Source organism: Arachis stenosperma, chromosome 9, assembly GCF_014773155.1.
Source record: "Arachis stenosperma cultivar V10309 chromosome 9, arast.V10309.gnm1.PFL2, whole genome shotgun sequence".
NCBI lineage: Eukaryota > Viridiplantae > Streptophyta > Magnoliopsida > Fabales > Fabaceae > Arachis > Arachis stenosperma.
The window spans coordinates 38,699,884-38,720,023 of NC_080385.1; the positions used below are offsets into that span (position 1 = coordinate 38,699,884).

At 36.8% G+C, this 20,140-nt stretch overlaps 1 protein-coding gene across 1 annotated transcript; it reads right to left on the reverse strand.

The window, feature by feature from the left end:
* Window positions 1–15,373: 15,373 nt before the first annotated feature.
* LOC130948276 (probable protein phosphatase 2C 34) lies at window positions 15,374–19,916 on the reverse strand. Its single transcript, XM_057876989.1, has 6 exons — window positions 19,666–19,916; window positions 18,724–19,056; window positions 17,622–17,945; window positions 16,830–16,947; window positions 15,873–16,096; window positions 15,374–15,664 (listed from the first exon to the last, which is right to left on the reverse strand). The coding sequence occupies exons 2-6, from the start codon at window positions 18,964–18,966 to the stop codon at window positions 15,455–15,457; spliced, it is 1,119 nt and encodes a 372-aa protein (XP_057732972.1). The 5' UTR covers window positions 18,967–19,056; window positions 19,666–19,916; the 3' UTR covers window positions 15,374–15,454.
* Between the last annotated feature and the right edge of the window lie 224 nt (window positions 19,917–20,140).

Below are 20,140 nucleotides of genomic sequence, written 5' to 3' on the forward strand. Positions count from 1 at the left end.
TGAAAAAATAACATGTTTTCTAACTGAGAATCAAGATCTTGAACAACAAAATATCATTCTTAAAGCTGAAAATAATTTTCTCAAAGAAAAACTAAGAGAGGTCGAAACTGCTTGTGATCTTGTGGAAGAGAATAAGCAGTTAAAAGCCCAAGTTAGAAGCTGTGAAAGTGACCATTCTGTCCTTGCATATGTGAATTGTTTTAAGCAAAATGAAGAGTTGCTTAAAGAGGTTAAAAGACTTAAGGAAGACTTAGGCAAGTTCACCCAAAGTTCTGAAAATTTGAATCAAATCTTGGCTAGTCAAAAACCTCTTTATGATAAAGCTGGGTTGGGTTATTATAAATCTGAAAAATCACATTTTGAAAACATTGCTTCATCTTCAAATGATACAAAGTATCAAGACCCAACTTACTTTAACAAAACAGCAACTCCAAGATTTTGTAGGCTATGCAATCGAAGTGGACACTTTCCTATTCAATGTTTCTTTGGTGAAAGAATGATTGGTGATAAAGTTTGTAAAGTTGTTTTTGATTACAATGATTTGGGACATAAGAGATGGTTTAATGTGAAAGGATCTAAGAAAATTTGGATACCTAAGGTCACTTGAGCTTATTGTGTAGGTATGCCTAGCATCCAAGAAGAAAGAAAATATGTGGTATATGGATAGCGGATGCTCTAGGCATATGACCGGGAAGACAACCTTTTTCATAAAGCTTGATGAATATGATGGAGGATTTGTCACTTTCGGTGATGATGCAAAAGGAAAAATAGTGGCTGTTGGGAAAGTGGGTAAGAATCTCTCATCTTGTATAAATGATGTCCTTCTTGTACATGGCTTGAAACATAACTTACTTAGTGTTAGTCAATTGTGTGATTTGGGTTTTGAAGTTATTTTTAAGAAGCTTGTTTGCCTAGTTGTTTGTGAGAAAACTGGGGATGTTCTTTTTGAAGCTAAAAGATGCAATAATGTGTATGGATTAACTCTTGAAGATTTAAAGGAACAAAATGTAACATGCTTTACCTCTCTTGAATCTGAAAAATGGCTTTGGTATAGAAAGTTGGGTCATGCTAGCATGTACCAAATTTCTAAGCTAGTCAAAAAGAATTTGGTTAGAGGAATTCCAAACATCAAGTTTGATAAGGATCTTACTTGTGATGCTTGCCAATTGGGCAAACAAGTAAAATCCTCTTTTAAATCAAAAGATGGAATCTCAACCAAAAGGCCATTGAAAATGTTACATATTGATCTTTTTGGTCCTACTAGAACTCAAAGTTTAGGAGGTAAACACTATGGTCTTGTGGTGGTAGATGATTACTCTAGATTTGGTTGGGTACTTTTCCTTGCTCATAAGAATGATGCATTTTATGCCTTCTCCACCCTTTGTAAGAAAATTCAAAATGAAAAGGATTTGAAAATTGCCCATTTGAGAAGTGATCACGGAAGAGAATTTGAAAATCAAGACTTTGAAAAATTCTGTGATGACTTAGGGATTTCTCATAATTTTTCATGCCCTAGAACCCCCCAACAAAATGGGGTGGTTAAAAGAAGGAATCGAAGCCTTCAAGAAATGACTAGGGCCATGCTTTGTGAGAATGAAATTCCCAAATTTTTATGGGCTGAAGCTGTGAACATAGCATGTTATATTTTGAATAGAACAATCATTAGAAAAGGGTTAAAGAAAACTCCTTATGAGCTATGGAAAGGAACCCCTCCAAATCTTAAGTACTTTCATGTTTTTAGATGTAAATACTTTGTACTTAACAATAAGGAAAACCTTGGAAAATTTGATCCAAAATCCTATGAAGGAATGTTTGTTGGATATTCCACCACAAGCAAGGCCTATAGAGTTTATCTCAAAGAGCATAGAACCATAGAGGAATCCATACATGTTACCTTTTGTGATTCTAACTTAATTCCCAGTATTGTAAAGGATAATGATTCAGATTGTGAAGAGGATGAAATAAGTAAAGAAAATTCCAAAACTGTGGAAAATGAAGAATCTGTCAGCCCTGTTTTATCTCGTCAGATTGAAGGAGAAACTTCCATTTTGTCTCCTGAGCAGACACGAGAAACTGAAACAGTGAGACCACCAGAAGTTCATCAAAGCTCAACACCTGTCCGAAAGCCTAGAGAATGGAAGTCCATGAGGGGTTATCCTCATGATTTCATCATTGGTGATCCCTCTCAAGGTGTAACCACAAGATCCTCCACCAAAAGGCAAACCGAACCTAGCAACTTTGCTCTCTTGTCACAAATAGAGCCCAACAATGTCAAACAAGCTCTTGAAGACCCATCATGGGTCAAGGACATGCAAGAGGAGCTTGCTCAATTTGACAAGAATAAGGTTTGGACTTTAGTACCTCATCCGGATGGTAAGAAGGTAACGAGTACTAAGTGGGTATTCAAAAATAAACTTGGTGAGGAAGGACAAGTTGTTCGTAACAAGGCTAGATTAGTGGCCCAAGGTTACGATCAAGAAGAGGGAATAGATTTTGATGAGTCTTTTGCTCCGGTAGCTAGAATGGAAGCAATTAGGTTGCTTCTTGCCTATGCTGCCCATAAAGGTTTCAAAATGTTTCAAATGGATGTTAAATGTACTTTCCTTAATGGCTTTATTGATAGAGAAGTGTATGTGGCTCAACCCCCCGGTTTTGAACATAAAGATTTTCCTAATCATGTGTTTAAACTTTCAAAGGCTCTTTATGACCTTAGACAAGCTCCAAGAGCTTGGTATGAAAGGTTTAGTGCCTTCTTGTTAGAAAATCATTTTCAAAGGAGAACCACCGACACTACTTTGTTCATTAAAGTTTCTAATGATGACATCCTTCTTGTTCAAGTTTATGTGGATGATATTGTGTTTGGATCAGCCAATGAGACCTTGTGTGAAGAGTTTGGAAAACTCATGACTAGTGAGTTTGAAATGAGTTTAATGGGAGAGCTAACTTTCTTTCTCGGCCTCCAAATTAAACAAACTCCTAGTGGTACCTTCATTCACCAAGGCAAGTATGCAAAAGAATTGATAAAGAAATTTGGCTTAGAGAATTCCAAACCAATGGGAACACCAATGCATCCTAATACTAAACTTGAAAAGGATGATGATGGCCTAGATGTGGATGAGACACGGTATAGAGGAATGATTAGTTCACTAATGTATCTTACATCCTCTAGACCAGATATTGTTTAAAGTGTGGGTATATGTTCAAGATTTCAATCTCACCCAAAAGAATCCCATTTAACGGCTGTTAAACGCATCATTAGGTACATTAAGGGAACATGTGATTATGGCTTGTGGTATCCAAAATCTGATGATTTTTGTGCAGTAGGGTTTTGTGATGCAGATTATGCGGGAGATCGAGTGGATAGAAGGAGCACCTCGGGAATGTGTTGCTTCCTTGGAAGCTCACTCAACATGTGGTCAAGCAAGAAACAAGCCACAGTGGCTCTATCCACAGCTGAAGCTGAATATATATCCGCATCTGCTTGTTGTTCACAATTAATTTGGTTAAAAACTCAATTGGAAGATTACAAATTAAAAATCAATAGCATACCCTTATTTTGTGACAACATGACTGCAATAAATATTTCCAAAAATCCTGTTCTGCACTCAAGAACAAAGCACATTGAAATCAAATATCATTTTATTAGAGAACATGTGCAAAAGGGTACTATTGATATTCAATTTGTAAAATCTGAAGAACAACTTGCTGATATTTTTACAAAACCCCTCTGTGAAGATAGATTCTGTTTGTTAAGGAAAAGTTTGGGAATGATTGATTTAAATCATGTTGAAAATTTGTGAATTTCTGATTCTGTCCAGTTTTATCTCGTAGGAATGTACGAGATAAAAACAAGGCATGCTGGAGGAGCTATGATTAAGGGGGAGGCTGCGCAGACTTTGCTTCTAATGGGCCCCACATAATCAAGTTTGACCCCTCACTGAATTTTTACTCGTTCCTCATTTTATGATGATCAAATCTTTTGATTGTCATTTCAAATCTCATTGGAAGTGGTTATTGTCAAATCAAATCCCTCTCTCCATCTAATCCCTTGAAACTAGGAAACCACTTTTTCAAAACCCCTTAGTTAATAACCGCACCATTATGGTTATTAACTTCCCCATCATCTCTCTCCAATCCTCATTAATTGCACCACTAACCTCCTCTCTCCTCACTCTCATTCGGCACCCCCACCCTTTCATATTCAACTTCTCCATTCCTCATAACATGAAAAAGAAAACGGCACAAAAGAGAAGTGGCCGAACCACCATTCCAAAAAGTCCACCGTTCTCATCACCTCAAACTCACACACATATCCATCTTCATTCTACCTCCTCTTCTACTCCATCACCTCCTTCCAAAAGGACCGAAACTATGCGTCGCAAAGTCATCGCTCACAAATCTTCAGGGAGAGGAAAGAACAAGGAGCCTAGCGTTCAAGAAGAAGAAGAGGAATCACGAAAATGGATCCTCTCCAGTTTTTTCAACACTTGACAAAATACAGTGCAATCTCTCACCTTTGATTTTAATAGTGGGACCAGAAATAAATAAGAAAGAGAGTGTGGTGAATGGTTAGATTAAACACTGCACACCATCCAATTTTTTATTCACTGGAGAGGATCCACTCCCAGGAATCACATACATCTCCACCACCATCACCGCCGAAAAGACCTACTCCAACCACAAAAAGCTCTCAGAAAAGGCCGAAAAGCTTTGTTCTGCATGATACAAGAGAACCTGCAAATTTGGAGTCTCTCGACTTCAAGAACAAATTTCACAAAACTCACTCCCATTTTGATCCCTCTCGGTTCTACTCATGTGCTTTCTATGAATTTCATAAAGAGATTTTGCTGAAATGCCCTCTCTGTCTTTCATATCTGGTAAATCTTGACAAACTGGCAACCAAAGGAATCAACTTTTCTTCTATGTTTGATGCTCTGAAGTGGACTCCACTGCTTCACATTCAGAAACTTGTGTACCCGGGGCTGGTCCGGGAATTTTATGCAAACATGCGTTTGATTGATGGCTCAATTCACTCTTACGTCAAACGTGTTTACATGACCCTCAATCCTCAAACCATAGGCGCTGCTCTTGGATATGAAGAAGAAGGACCAAAAGTTTACATGGTTGATAAGTGGGATGATCAAGTTGGCATTGCACAACAAACGGTCTTGCAACACATCTGTGCAAATCTCTCTGGTTTGGATGGACTAATTCCAACTCATCGAGCACTCGGTCCTGAGAACTCTCTGTTGCACCGTATCATCACTCACATTCTCACTCCACAAGGCGGTTCTCACCACAGAGTAACAGTTTCTGATTCTATCATTTTATTTGCTCTTCTTACTTCTTCCCAAATTTCATTTGCTTATGTTATAATACGCCATATGTGGGAAGCAGTGAAAAGTACAAAACAGGCTAACCTTCCATATGGCATGTTTCTCACATGTATATTTGAGTATTTTAAGGTTGATTTGACTAATGAAACTGTTGAGAACAAGCTTTCAATGATTAAAGGAGGAGGAATTTCGGGCAAGAAAGGCAAGAAATTTGTTCCCTCTGAACCATCTCTCAGTGATCTGGAGAGCCATCCTGAGCCCTCAAATGTTACTGCATCAATCCGGGAGGTTCTCAATGAGATGCGCAACATGTCCAAGTTAATGTTCAAATCCCACAAGACTGCCAGAAAATTGGAATATGAACAGGAAAGGGCCTGGAAGAAATGCCATGATAGAGTTGGCTTCATGATAAAGAGCTTTGATGATGAAATGGGAACAGGGGATTTTGAAGCTGATTCCGGTTCAGAATTCAATCTTTCTGATGATTGATGGCTGCTGTTTACTTTTATTTGATATTGGCTTCATTAGGCTCAATCCATTTTTTGTATAAGCATGACTTGATACTCACTGCTCTGTGATACTTTGATACACTCTTGTTACTTTGTTATGAATATTTTGCACTGTTAATCATGTTTTGTGCAGGTGCCCCTTGGATGACAAAAGGGGGAGGAAATTTATGTTCCAAAATTGAAATTGGAACAAATAAAAACAGGGGATGAGAACATGGTTGAAATTTTCAAATTGAAAATTCATGATCACCCTTGTTCAAAAAATGCATGTTGTTATTGCATTTGTTTTACCATGATCATCGCTGATTGAACTGCATTTGGCTTCTGATTCATTCATCATGATCAGTTTATTTGGCATTTGGTTTATAATGATGTTTAATTTATTTTTATGTCTGGCTGTTGATTCATCATTGATAAACTTGTTGGATTAAAAATTTATTTTTGGCAGTTCCTTTAAATTATATAAAGTATCAAAAACTGTCTTTTTTTTTGTTCTACAAATATTTTCCATCATGTTGTTTTGCTCTGATATATTAAATAGAAAAATGTTTGGATATTTTGATGTATGTAACTATTGAGCAGAAAATCAGTTTATGATATCAAATGAGTTTTGATTATCAATTTAAAACTGCTCATAAATCAAGCATTCAACATTTCAAAATTAATATGTTGAATAACATTGTTACTTGCAGCTTGATTTAAATATCACAGGTTTAGTGCATCCCTTGCTAAAATAGCATACATCAAGGGGGAGCCATGTGATAATTTGAAAGGGGGAGAAATTCAATCCTCAAAGGGAGTACTCGTACTCAATCTTTAAATTTCTTTCCATTTCAATTTTAATAATGTTTGTCATCAAGGGGGAGATTGATGAGTTTGAAAAACTCCAAATTAATATTTGTGATGAACAAACATTATTAAAATATTTAATTACAAAATTATTAGTTCAATCTTCATTAATCATATGTTAATTGATAATTTTGTGATACAGGTTTTAATTGGGCCAAACAAAAATAAAAGAAATGTTGCAAAGCCCAAGTGAAAATTTTGTTCAGCCTTAATTTCAAAGATTATAATCAACAAAGTGAAGCTGAATTATTATTGGGCCAAGAATAAGTTTTAATGCTATAAGCCCATGTTTGGTTCTCATGCATGATCCAAAACAAGTGGAAGAAAGAAAGCAAAATTGCTTTCAACGGATCCAAAATTCAAACTTGTGTTGGATTTCAAATTACATTCAACTATCATTTATTACATGGGAACTATGAGAGAGAAATTGACAAATTGATTTGATTGCATGCACCAAGGCTACACGCTTGTCAGCAAAGAGAAAGGGAAATTAATTCACTTTTATTCTTTATCTTTTGGTTCATTAACCACTATTCATAATTTCTCTTTCCTCTCTCCCATCCATCTCTTTCTCTTCTTCGGTTATTACACAGGAAACCATGGAAGCTACATTAAGCTACCAAAAAGAAAAAGAAGAAGTTGCATGCATCAAGGTCATCAAGTTAATGATGGCAAGAAAAAGAAAATCAAAAGTATGTTGTGGCTGAGATAATCACCAAATATGGTTAGATTTGGTGAGGTAATCTCGGATCCTTCATACTCAAAAAGAAGGAAGAAGATTCGGCCAGCCAGGAAGATCTTTGGAGGCATGGCTTGTCTTTGATTCTGCTCAACCACCACAGGAAGTAGCTAGAGTGGCGAAGTGATGGTTGAGGCAGAGATTGAAGCAGATGAAGTCATCATCATCATGAAGCATCAAGGGCCAGAAATCCATCTTGGAGAGGAAGCCAAGGATGGAGCGCTCGGATTGATGAAGAGTGATGACCAAGGAAGGACTAGAGGTATTTGCATGTTGGTTTTTGCATGAGTTACCTCTTCTCTCTTTATGGCCGAACCGGTTTTGTTGTGAAGGAAAAGAAGCTGAGCTCGGGTTTATGTTTCAACTGTGAAGGCTTCACTTCTCTATAAAAGAGGTGAACAGTCATGGTTTGATTCAAGGAGTAAGATTTGAGAGTGCAAGGCACAGAGTTCTCAGAGCTACCTAAGCTAGCAGTTCTTCTTCTCCTTCAATGTTTTCTGTTTAGTATTTTTCTGTTTAATTTTGTCATGTCTTGAGTCTCATGGAAAAAGGCAAACAGTGAGGTTTTGTATGAAAAAGCCGTAGAGCGGAAAAAGGTAGAGAGTGCAAAATTAAAAGAAAAAGCCATAGATGTCTTAGAGTTCCTTTGTACATCTGTGTTTGTGTTTCATGATTCTGTGGAAATCCCCTTGTAAGTTGGGTTAGCACTTTACAAGTTGTAATCTGGATGATTATAGTGAAATTCCATCACTGTTGTGATGGAGACTAGATGTAGGCTGCACTGCATTTAGCAGCTGAACCAGGATATATCTGGATGTTATCTTCTCTCTCTTCCTACTTCAATTCTGTTTTTACTGTTCAGATGAAAAATCAAAAATGTCTCGTGTCAAGTGACGAGATAAAATGAAAATGTCTCGTGACTAAGGATGAGCTAGAAACAGAAAAGCTTCCTCCAAGTCCAGCAAGTGTCAGCAAGCAAAAAGGGGGCTAAGATTCAACCCCCCCTTCTCTTAGCCACTGAAACCATCAACCATAACGAGTCTTGAAAGCGGTCTTAGGGATATCCTCACCCCTCACCCTTATCTGGTGATAACCGGATCGCAAATCGATCTTGGAGAAAACCCCCGCTCCTTGTAACTGATCCATGAGATCATCAATTCTCGGCAATGGGTACTTATTCTTTATTGTGACCTTGTTCAGCTGCCTGTAATCCACACAGAGTTGCATACTCTCATCTTTCTTCTTTACCAGTAGCACTGGCGCACCCTACGGAGAGACACTTGGTCGTATAAAATTCTTTCCCAATAAATCCTCTAATTGAGACTTTAGCTCGTCCATCTCTAAAGGTGACATCCTATAAGGAGCACTTGAGATTGGTCCTACCCCAGGCACCAATTCAATAGCAAACTCAACCTCTCGGTTAGGTGGAAACTCATCAATATCATCAGGAAACACTTCCGGAAACTCACACACAACCGGAATCTGCTCCAACCTTTGATCCTCACTCGAAACACCCGCGGTTAACAACAGGATACCCTGACATTCGATTCCAGAACAGTTCACTATCATCGAATTCAAGTAATAATTATTCACCACGACCGGCCCTTCTGTATCTTCCGGCATAAAGTACACCGACTTTGTAGAACAATCAAGCAGGACATGGTTCTCAGATAACCAGTCCAATCCCAAGATAAGATCAAGACCGATCATCGGTAAGCAGATTAAATTATGGACAAAATCACGTTGCTTGAACCTAAACGAAACTTTTGGGCATCCTAGCCTAGTTACCATGGCTTCATGGGTAGCATTATACACTTTTAGGTCATAACCTAAGGTTACAATCTTCAATCCTAATTCATGGGCTTTCTCAAATGCAATGAATGAATGTGATGCTCCCGAATCAAATAAAACATTTAAAGTTTGACCAGCCATTTCACAGTTACCTCGAATGAGTGTCTCGGATCCCTCGGCACCTATAGCTGAGGTGGTGAACACCCGACTAGTCTGTTGTGCTTTCCCAGCACCTTGTTTCTGCTTCTCCAGACAGTTAGCGCCTTTATGACCCGCTTTTCCATAATTGTAGCATAAGCCTCATCTGGCCTTGCACGGGCTCCCGGATGGTGACTCCTACACCTAGTACAAGCTTGCTCATTCTGAGGCTGCTTTCCATACCTTTTCCCTTGGGAGTTGTTGTTGTTGGGCCTTCTGAAAGAGCTTCCCCTCTTGAAAGGTGGACCTCTAAGTGCAAAGCTCTTCCCTCGGTTCTGTAGGAATGAACTTTTGTGACTCTCTCTCTCAGCAGCTGCCTTCTTCACACACTCTTCAGCAACTCTACACTTGTTCACCAATTCGGAGAAAGTTCTGATCTCCATTGGTTCTACTGAACTGAAGATATCGCTCCGGAGTCCTCCTTCATACTTAACACACTTCCATTCCTCATATTCCACCGGAGTCCCTTGACACATATGAAAGAACCTGAACAGCTATTCAAACTTGTCAGTATACTCAGATATGGACATGGTACCCTACTTCAGCTGCAGTAACTCAAGTTCCTTAGCTGTCCTGGCAGAAGTCGGAAAGTACTTATAGAACTCCTCTTGGAAGACATTCCAGGTGATATAGTCATCACCCTGCTGCAGAAGACGTCGGATACCTTGCCACCAATACGACGCTTCACCAGTGAGCAAATAGGTAGCAAACTCAACACGCTGTCCTTCAGGTACCACCTGTGCTTGTAGTGCTCGCTCCATAGCCTGAAACCATGTATCGGCCTTAGTCGGGCTAGTAGATCCCTTAAACTTAGGTGGATTAACCTTCAAAAAGTTTGCCAGTGTCATCGGGCCCTGAACTCCACCTCCATCATTACCATGGTTGTTCATCTGTTGACCAAGAGCCTCAGCAGTGGCTTGCATAGCAACAGCCATCTTCTCCAACGCCGTCATAAAGTTCACCGGATCATTAGGGTTAATCTCTAGCACACGAGCATTCATACGACCTCTTCCACGGCCTCCACCGCGTCCACGAGGCGCCATCTGGTCCCTATACACACCCAACAATCGATATTAAGTTGATCAGTCTCAATATCGGAAGTCTAGTGCTTCAAAGTCCCAAATGCATGCTCATGAACGTTTATGCCAATTATATCAAGCAGATATACTAATAGCACATAACACACATCCAGAGAATGCACAGAAGCATAGTCAGTCCATCCCTCAGGCTTTACAAGAACGAACTGCTCTGATACCATAATGTAACACCCTACCATACAGAGTCTTAAGCTTAAGTCATAATTCAGAGATGGCAAGGTATTACGACCTCTAAAATAAAAAATTAGTACGAATAGTATTGTGAAAAATGATTATAACTAGGAGCCTTTTTAAGAAAAAGGGGTAAATAAAAACCGTAACTCAAAACGCGCAACACTCTGATTGATAACGTAATGAACAAGAATAAACCAACGCGAGATTATATGTATACAAAAGAGTGTCAAAAACGAAAATATCAAAACTCAAAAGCCGGTTGCGAAGATAACCGGTCCGAGCATAGCAACATATATATATGCAAGTAAATAAAATAGGAAACCCCAAGGAAAACCCAAAGGGACACAAAACTGAGAACCTATTCTCCAAAATCTTCTATAAGAGGAGTCATCACAGTTTGTATTATTCAATGGAGATAAAAGTATCTAAGAGACATCATAAAATAAAAACCGAGTCCCGAGAACAAAGGATCTTCGCTAATCCAGAAGTCTCCAACATGCCTCAGCGAGAAACCTCACGTCCTGCATCTGAAAATCACAAAATCCGCATGGGTGAGAACCAGAGGTTCCTAGCATGGTAACAGCTTCCACATATATAATACATAATAATAGAGGAAAGTCGAAGGCAATCCTAGAACTTCCACCAGATAAACATCAAAGCTTATAAACAAGCTAAACCATAAGTGGCAACTGACTAAAGATCCTTCAGTCTAACTATATCTTCCCTTTCCAAACCCTTCAGACCTTCCAACCACCAGCAGAAGTATAATATAGCAAACACAGTTATATTAGACAAGAGATATACAAATAGGAGCAAATAAGGCATTTAGACAAGTAGCAAGTAATATGTAGTCAAATAGGCAATCTCAATCAATTCACATAGTATGCATATGATGAATGCCTGTCCCTAATGGCTGATGATATCATCTGTCGGTTATAGAGCCAACCCGAAAAGTCCTGGTAGCTAACCATTGGACTGTCCCTCTGTCGCACATCCCCAACTCGAGTTATACTCATCATAAACTTGATCATAATCATGATCTATATCCATCACATTCACTGGTGAATATTTACGGGGGCGAGCTCATCCGGGACTTTCAGTGCCCGGCCACCCTTACGACATAGGTCAAAAGAGCTTCGAGTCTCAACCTGGAGCACGTGGTGGCTAGCCACTGCTTCCTTCCAGGGAAACTCTCATCTCCAACAGTGGAAGTGCAACATTCACAATTCATTCAACATCATATATGCATTTATACATAGCCATAATCATGGCTCCGCTGTAACACGGCAATAATCTAGCCATCCGGCTCACGGTTAAATCCATAACCAGCCAATTCATCAACAATTACGGCCCTTCGGCCTATGGCTTAACAAGCACTTCCACCGCCATCCTCCGCATCTCGCATAATCATCTTTGATCCTTATTGATCATTCATTTTTCCCTTGCTTCACTCGCAAGTTACCACATTCTCTAGCCCCTTTTCTCATAGCTAGACATATCATAATGATTTAAGACATAAGTGGTAAGATCAGAGGCTTTGAAGTATGAAATTTGACTTTTAAAACTCAAAAATCAACTTTGGGATGAAAAAGAGATCCACGCACACGCGTACTCCACGCGCACGCGTGGATGGCTACAAAACTCATCGGCGCATATGCGCCCTTCACGCGGACGCGCGGATTGGAAAATAGCCAACGACGCGCACGCGTCAGCCACGCGTACGCGTGGGTGTTCTTGCGCCCCAGGCACAAAACCGGCACAATCCTGGCACAACTTTCGGGAAAATAGCTGGACATTGGGTGCAGCACATCGGCGCGCCCGCGCACACCACGCGCACGCGTGGATGGCGCTTCCTAGAAGAACGGCGTGTACGCGGCAAGTGCGCCTACGCGCGGGGGGGTTATTCTGCTAAAATTTTTCTAAGTTAAAAGCTGCAGAATTCACAGATTCAACCCCCAATCTTCCGACAGACATAACTTTCTCATTTTAAATCGTCTTTCGCTCGTTCTTCGAACGGCATGGACATCCCGGATCCAATTTTATTTCTAAACAGAATTGGCACAAAACGAAAATCCGTAGCCCAAGTTATGTCCCGTCAAGGTAGGCCCAAAAACCATATTTTCATACAAAACCATAAAGTGCCATTTTCAAAACAAGTCAATTTTAACTCTTTTCAAAATCAATCAAAACATGCCAATTTCATCCCTTTTCTTTGAAATCAATTAAAACATATCAAATTCAACATCAAGCCTCCTCAACTCACACGTTGATACTTTACCACAATACACAAAATCACTATCCCATCATTTTAACCCACTTCACCCAAGCGGCTCAAACTCAAACACATTGACATATCATATACTCTTCCTCATGCCAATTTTTCAACAACACCATTTCCAGTTAACCATCATTATACGTAATCAATATCGTAATCACCATCAACATGGTTTCACTCACAATTCAACTTTAATCAATCATCAAGCATATATCACAACATGCATATTTCTTATACATCATACCATCAAGGCATCAATAATCATCATCACATATATGACCACATCATATACATCAACCATTCAACAACACCAACAATTCAATGCCTATCTTAGGGCCTCTAGCCTAAGTATTTCCTACCGCATTACATATTAGATACGAGAAACCGAGACCATACCTTAGCCGATTTCCCAAGCTCAACCGGAGCACTTCCAAACCATTTTTTCTCAAGCTCTCAAGGCCTCAACACTTTCAAGAACAGATTTTTCACCACCAAATCCCTTTTCAAGCTTTTCAAAGTCACCAATCAAACTCCAATATTTACACATACACAACCTAAGCCACAAACACCATACCCATACACAACATCTCAATACCCAAACATCATAGAATAATAATTTATACTAGGGTTGAGAATCTTACCACACCCAAGGTCCAAAGAGACAAGATTAACCTTCTCCTTCAAGAGAGTTGGGTCCTATAACATCAAAGAGCCCAAAATCTCAATATTTTTGCTCATGAAACTCAAAATCAAAGCTAGAAATTCGAAGAGTAAAACATGGCTTACCTCAAGATTGATTGTATGGGTTTTGTAGAGCTCTCTGCGGTAAATGCGTGGCTGCAAACGGTGCGGCAATCGGAGCTCTAGATCAAAAGTTATGGTGGTTTGAAGATCAACCAAGGGAGAGAACTTGAGAGTGTGTTCTTCCCTTCCCCTCCACCATTTCAGCGTGTGTGTGTGTCTAATGAGGAGAGAGAGTGCTGAAAACTAGGGTTTTGGTTTAGTTTAGTTGGGCCAAGGGCCCACTTTGGGTCCGGTTGGTCCCGTTTGGCCCGTTCGGTCCAATCTTGGTCCAAATTCTATAAAACTGGTATCGAAATTCTCGTCTCAATCTCCTCTACCACATTTAGCCATAAAAATCACATTTTGACCTTTCTAGAATAAATTCTCATTTATGGGTTAATTAGCCGTTAATTAACCGGGTTTTACAATTACTCTAACTTCTCATTACACGAACTCATCATTATCAATAATAACAAGAAAATATTTTTTTACAGATAAAAAATACAAATCTAAAAAAAAGAAAGATTGAGATCTAAAGAAAAGGAAGAAGAGGATAGAGAATTGAGAGGGAGATGGAGAGGAAGAGGGAGAGAGATATGAATCAAACAATCAAAAACCCTAATTTCTTAGTGAAATTATTGTTTTTCTATCTCTTACTGCTATTCAATGAAAAATCACATATTCCATGAGATCATGAGAATCATATTGCTGAAAAAGAATATCGCAGTGTCCTAAATTTCTTCCATAGTGACTGCTGTTGCTAATTTTTTATGAGACCGTAAGAACCATATATATCTGGTATTTGTGTTCTTCTTTTCGTCTCCTTGTGGTAGTGGTGATAGTGTTCTTGGAGGTGAAGGTCTTTTTCGTTGACGGAGGAGATGTTTTAGTGTGGTTCGGGTGAATTTTGTTAGGCTCTTATGCAGTGTTGTTTTCATTTTTTTTCTTTTTGATTGTTACTTCAATGTGTGTTGTTTTGATTATATTTGATTGTCGTTGTTCTATGTTTCTTTTTTATTACACTTTTATTTTTCTTCTTCCTCACCTATCTATTCTTGGAATTTTTTGAGTAATTATGGATAAAGAAATTGGTTCATTCATAAATTTTGATTATCGTTTAGTTGTTAAAGTTTTCATCTTTCCCTCAAAAAAGGATGAATTTAGTCTATTAATAGCGATATTGTAAGTTTGATGATGATCATCATCCATTTTCATTTGAAAAGAAGAAGGAATATAGAAGAGTTTTTGAAAGAGAGGGAGAGAGAGAGTGACAGTGGAACCACACTAAAGGTAAATTAGAAATTTTATCAAAATTTTTGGCCAACTTAGTATTTTCTGTTATTGAAAATGGAGTTAAATGACGGATGATCACTTCTGTCAAATTTAAAATTTGTTCAGAAATTATTTTATCGATAACATTGTTAGGTATTATTTTGTCGACGCCAAAATTTTTTAGATACCAATTGATATATACTTCTTCCTATTAAAAAATTAGAAATCGCATTTTATAATTTTTTAATATCTTTTGAAAAAAAATTAAAAATTGCACCCTGTGATTTTTTTTTAATTTAAATTCGTCTTAATCTGATAAATTTTTTTTAATTTTACAAAGTTAGAAGAATCAGAAGAAAGGAATAAATTTTTTTCCCTCTGAAGCAGAACATGACGTGCAATTCAGGTGCTCATTTTGACAGGATAATAATTTAGTTTAGGGTGGCAAGTTGGTTATCAAGAAGGTTACAAGGAGAGTGAAAGAAAAGACAAATGGCAGAGATGTCATCCATGGCAATTCCACCCCTCTTGCGTTTCCATGAACGCTTCGCACACTCCACCAAACGTTTTGCTGACTTTCCTCTCTCTGCTGTTGAAGATACAATCTCCACCGCTTCTTCGTTCGATATTACATCCCACACCTACAAAAAACATTAATTAAGTTAATCGTGAAGACTTAGAAATAAATTACTTTATATAAAGTTGATAATTAAAAATCGTTAAATAATTTAAAATATGTAACTAATTATTATTTAATAATTTTTAATTATTAACTCTACATCAAAACAACTTAGTTAATTCAAGTAATTTTCAAAGGAAGAGTACTACTGGTGTTAGTGTACTACATACCCCATCAGTAGCTAGCACAACAAACTGGTCTCTGGTGGTTACGTTCCATTGGGTTACCTCAGGCACCGAGATTAGGCCATACTCTTTGACGCTGTAGTCACCAAGTGCCCTAGACATGGCCAGCCCCGGCGACTCTTCGTCGGGAAGCCATACCCTGTGCACCCCCGGCTCGTCTTCTAAGCAAAAAACTCGCCCTTGGCGCTCCAGTATTCGAGCTGCTTCCTCTGTATCATGCAACATTCATCACAAGCTTGAGTGGTTCTAGTGTAGCCTAATCAGTCTAGTACAAGGCATGTTATGTATGCTCATTACATTAGATGTAATCTTTGAGAAATGATAATTTTTTACACACTTCTCTTATAGTGTAAAAGAAATCTTTTTTGTATTCTTTCATTTCTTGTTAATAACTCTTAAACACAAAATAGCAGTACAATATCTAGTACAGAGTCAATACAACAAATAACACACTATATCATGAGAAATGAAAATTGGTATTTTTTTTTATAAACATGTTAATTGTTTATCAAAATCAGTTATTAGTATAAAATATATGTTAGATTTTAAATACATATTAAAATAAACTAAACAATATATATCTTTATACACAAATACATTGATAACTAATTTTAGTATATAAATAATATTTTTATTTTTTTTATCATCTCTTTTGTGTACTTATGGAAATAAAAATATTTTTTTTCTTATCAATGACTTTCAATATAAAAAAAAAGATAAAAAAACGAATATAAAAATAAAGTATATAACATTTCTGTTATTAATTTAGAGTTTATCTATCTTGTAAATTTATTTATCTTGTGTTTTATGGATATATATTAATTTTACAAATTAATTTTTTTATTGAAAATATAAAAAATTTAAGCTTATAAATATATTTGTTTTATTTTTATTAAATAAAAATATTTCCACTAATGATTGGTTGATTAGGAATAGACTTACGAGGTAGATTGGGCTTGAAATCTACTGTGAGCTGAATTGGTACCAAACTCCCATGATCCGATGTTGTAGCTAATACAGCACGCGAGTCACCAACGTTTGCAATCACAATTAGTTCTCCCTGTTTATCAGATTAAACAAGAAAAAAAAAAGTGATTTTTATTTTTTAGTTAGGCATGGGATGTTCATATGGAGAGTCTATCATTAAAAATACTTTAGTCTATGACCCTCCGTCTAATTAAGAATCTGTCCTCAAAATTTGGATGAGTTTTCATTTTTCAAGAACAACTCCTCACCACTGATTTGGAATGATATATTATAAAGCATTATGTTATATATACATCAAAATTAGTCACTAAAATTAACTACTACTAATATAAATATACGTTCAAAATAAATTAAATCACACATGTATTTATACACAAATACATCGGTGATTGATTTCAGTAAATAATTCTGATGTATGAATAGCATTTTTGTAGGTGAATGCTATGATGCCTATAATGTGGTGCCTATTTACTAAAAAGGGTTAAAAATTATTATTTTATTTAAAAATATAAAAATAAATAATTTTTAAAAAATCAAAACTTACTATAAAAAATAAGTTAAGTAACATTTAGGCAAAAATTCATAGACACCATAGAATTGGCCATTTTTATATTATAAAACTCACAAGTTAAGCTACTAAAGTTGCAAATTTGCAATCATGTGATGAATGAGTGGACTAATGCGAAATCAAACCATGCAAGTGTAATCAAGAATGCTTCCTAATGACCCCATAAAGATCAAGATTACCTGTCTAACAATGGAGAGGGCAGTGGTTCCACTGAAAAACGAATCGATCTTGCGATTCTGCTGGAGTTCTCGATCAATGGCAGCACAAGTCTTCAAGTAGGAATGCTTCCATATGTTAAAACAGTTTTGCATCTTCTCTGCCTCAACATCGGCATCTCCAGAATTTGGGTCAAGATCAAGTGAAGTTTGGGAAAGAGTCTCTTGCCAATTGCATAGCAAACATGGCGGCATTGATTCTCTCACTCTTTTCGCCACAAAGTGACCCCATGGCCCATGCCCATCAAAGATCCCACAGAAGATCGTGTCCTCTTGGCACCCAAATTCCTGTAATAATCATAACATCCATGAACAAATAATGCATATCAACAACTATGTCCAAAGTATACGTTTATTGCAATATAATGCATATAATGCTTATGCATAACAAACACACTAATAAAGATGAAGTTGAATAAAGAAGTTAATTTTGGTGCACGTCAATGTAAAGTAGTATTACACGTGCATTCAATTATATAATATCACTAGCAAATGACCAATTAAAAGAACGAATGTGATTACAAGACTGTGTAAAGTTAGTGCATCAAAATTAAACTAGTTGAATAAATTATGCGTACATTATTATGACAATGATTGCAAGTACCTCTCACTCTTTACAGCAATCTTAGCTAGTTAAGTTAAATGGTGAAAACTAATATATTTTGAATTATCAACTTTATAGGGAATGAATTCTTTTAATTTTTTTAATAATTAAGGGAGTAAAATGTGATCTTTCACTATTAATTTTATGAGTGAAACTAACAAAAAACATGAAAGAGAGAGCAATAAAAAATTAGAGATCACACCTTACTGTTTTAATTTTTTTAACAATTGAGAAGATTCATTCCCAACTTTATATAAATATAGATGTACATTTCCATCAACTAAAAATAAAAACCCGTGCAAATAGAAGCTAATAATTAAAAATTATTAAATAATAATTTAGTAAAATAAATCAAATCACTTAACTATTATCAATTATTAATTTACTTTTATTGAGTGAACCTTTGTATAAAACTTTTATCTGCCTAAAGAAAATAATGTTTGTGGCAATGTTTGTACATACTTCCCAGACTATGCAGCAATCTTGATTGACTCCTTTCTTGCCTCTTTTGGAGAAAACTGAGGCAAAGTTGTTTGAGCCATCAACACTAACAGTGCCTGAGCTACATAACAAGAACTCATTCTTTTTTGCTTCCTTTGCCATCGCTTCCGCCGCTTCTCTTCCGCTGCATCTTTCTGAATTCCTCCATTTCTTAATTGCCAGTGATTTTGCCAAACCATTGAACATTGAAGAAAGATGACCCATCAAAACTTTGAAGAAATTAGTAATGCTACTGTTGAGCCACCACTTTTCAGCTGTTAAGAGGTTCTTCCCGTTGTAACAGTTTTTGAGGCTCTGAACAACGAAAATTTAAGTCACGGATTAGAAATTCAACACTTCAAGGGAGAGAAAATTTAAATGCATATATATATATATATATTTGCTAATGATGTAAAAAAAGGGGAAAAAATAAAAAAAGACATCTGCGTTTAAATCTCAGGACCTAATATAAAATATAAAAATAATAATAAAAGAAACTATACGGTCATTCTTATGCTGATTCCAGGTTCCCTTCTAGCAATGCATCTAGAATTTCAATGCAAAGGAATGGAAATTAACAAAAGAGAAACTCGTAATATTTAATAACATAGCATCTGGTTTTGTTTGGTTTGAAGCTAAAAGTGAATAGCAATTCAGATAAAGTTTCTGTTATTCTGAATATATATGGCATTGCTTTCAGCCATTGTCTCAAAAACCCAATTGTAGTGTGGACCATGATTTCCTCTTTGAGAAAGCATAACGAAATATGAATAGCCAGGGACCCAAAAAAAGAAAGGGGAAAAATAATAAATAAGAAAGGTTTCTTTCTGCTTTGCTTTTCATGGATTCTGTTTTGACTGCTGAATAAAATAAGAGATGGTGCTTAATTGAATTTTGTATAAAATAAATACCATTTTTTACTACCTTTTTTTTCTAAAGGTGTTGAACAACTGAATGAAACTCAGTTGAAGAAGAAAGAGAAGTGTTGGTTAAGTATTCTGATCCAATTTTGAAGCTCTTCCATTAGAGAACATACAAACCCTTTGGAATGGTAAAAGGACAGAAACTGAGGTTTGTACTTTTGATAGTTGGAACTTGGAAGAGGAGGAGGAAGAGGAGACAATAAGCTGATACTTCGAGAAAAAGCAGAAGAAAAGTATGAGAATTCTTAAATATTGGAGTGACGTGTTGTTTTGTTTCTGGTCACTTCTTTCATCAGTTTATTTCACTTTTTTCTAGGGAGTAAAAAACAAAGTGTTCTTTTTTCTTGTTTTAACTCTTAATTATGCATGTGAATTTTGGGATTGTAACTTTGCCGAAGGAAAGACTTTGAGCTTTTGTCTATTTTGGTTCTTAACAAATTTTAAATTAGATATTTTAGTCTTTAAATAAAATTAAT

Bases quoted from the DNA above. Each gene is read 5' to 3' on its own strand.
- LOC130948276 (XM_057876989.1), bottom strand. From the start codon at position 18,966: ATGGGTCATCTTTCTTCAATGTTCAATGGTTTGGCAAAATCACTGGCA. The intron at 17,946-18,723 runs GTATGTACAAAC...TGATTATTACAG, and splicing joins ATTGCTGCATAGTCTGGGAA to GAATTTGGGTGCCAAGAGGA. The intron at 15,665-15,872 runs GTATGTAGTACA...TGTTTTTTGTAG, and splicing joins TTGTGCTAGCTACTGATGGG to GTGTGGGATGTAATATCGAA.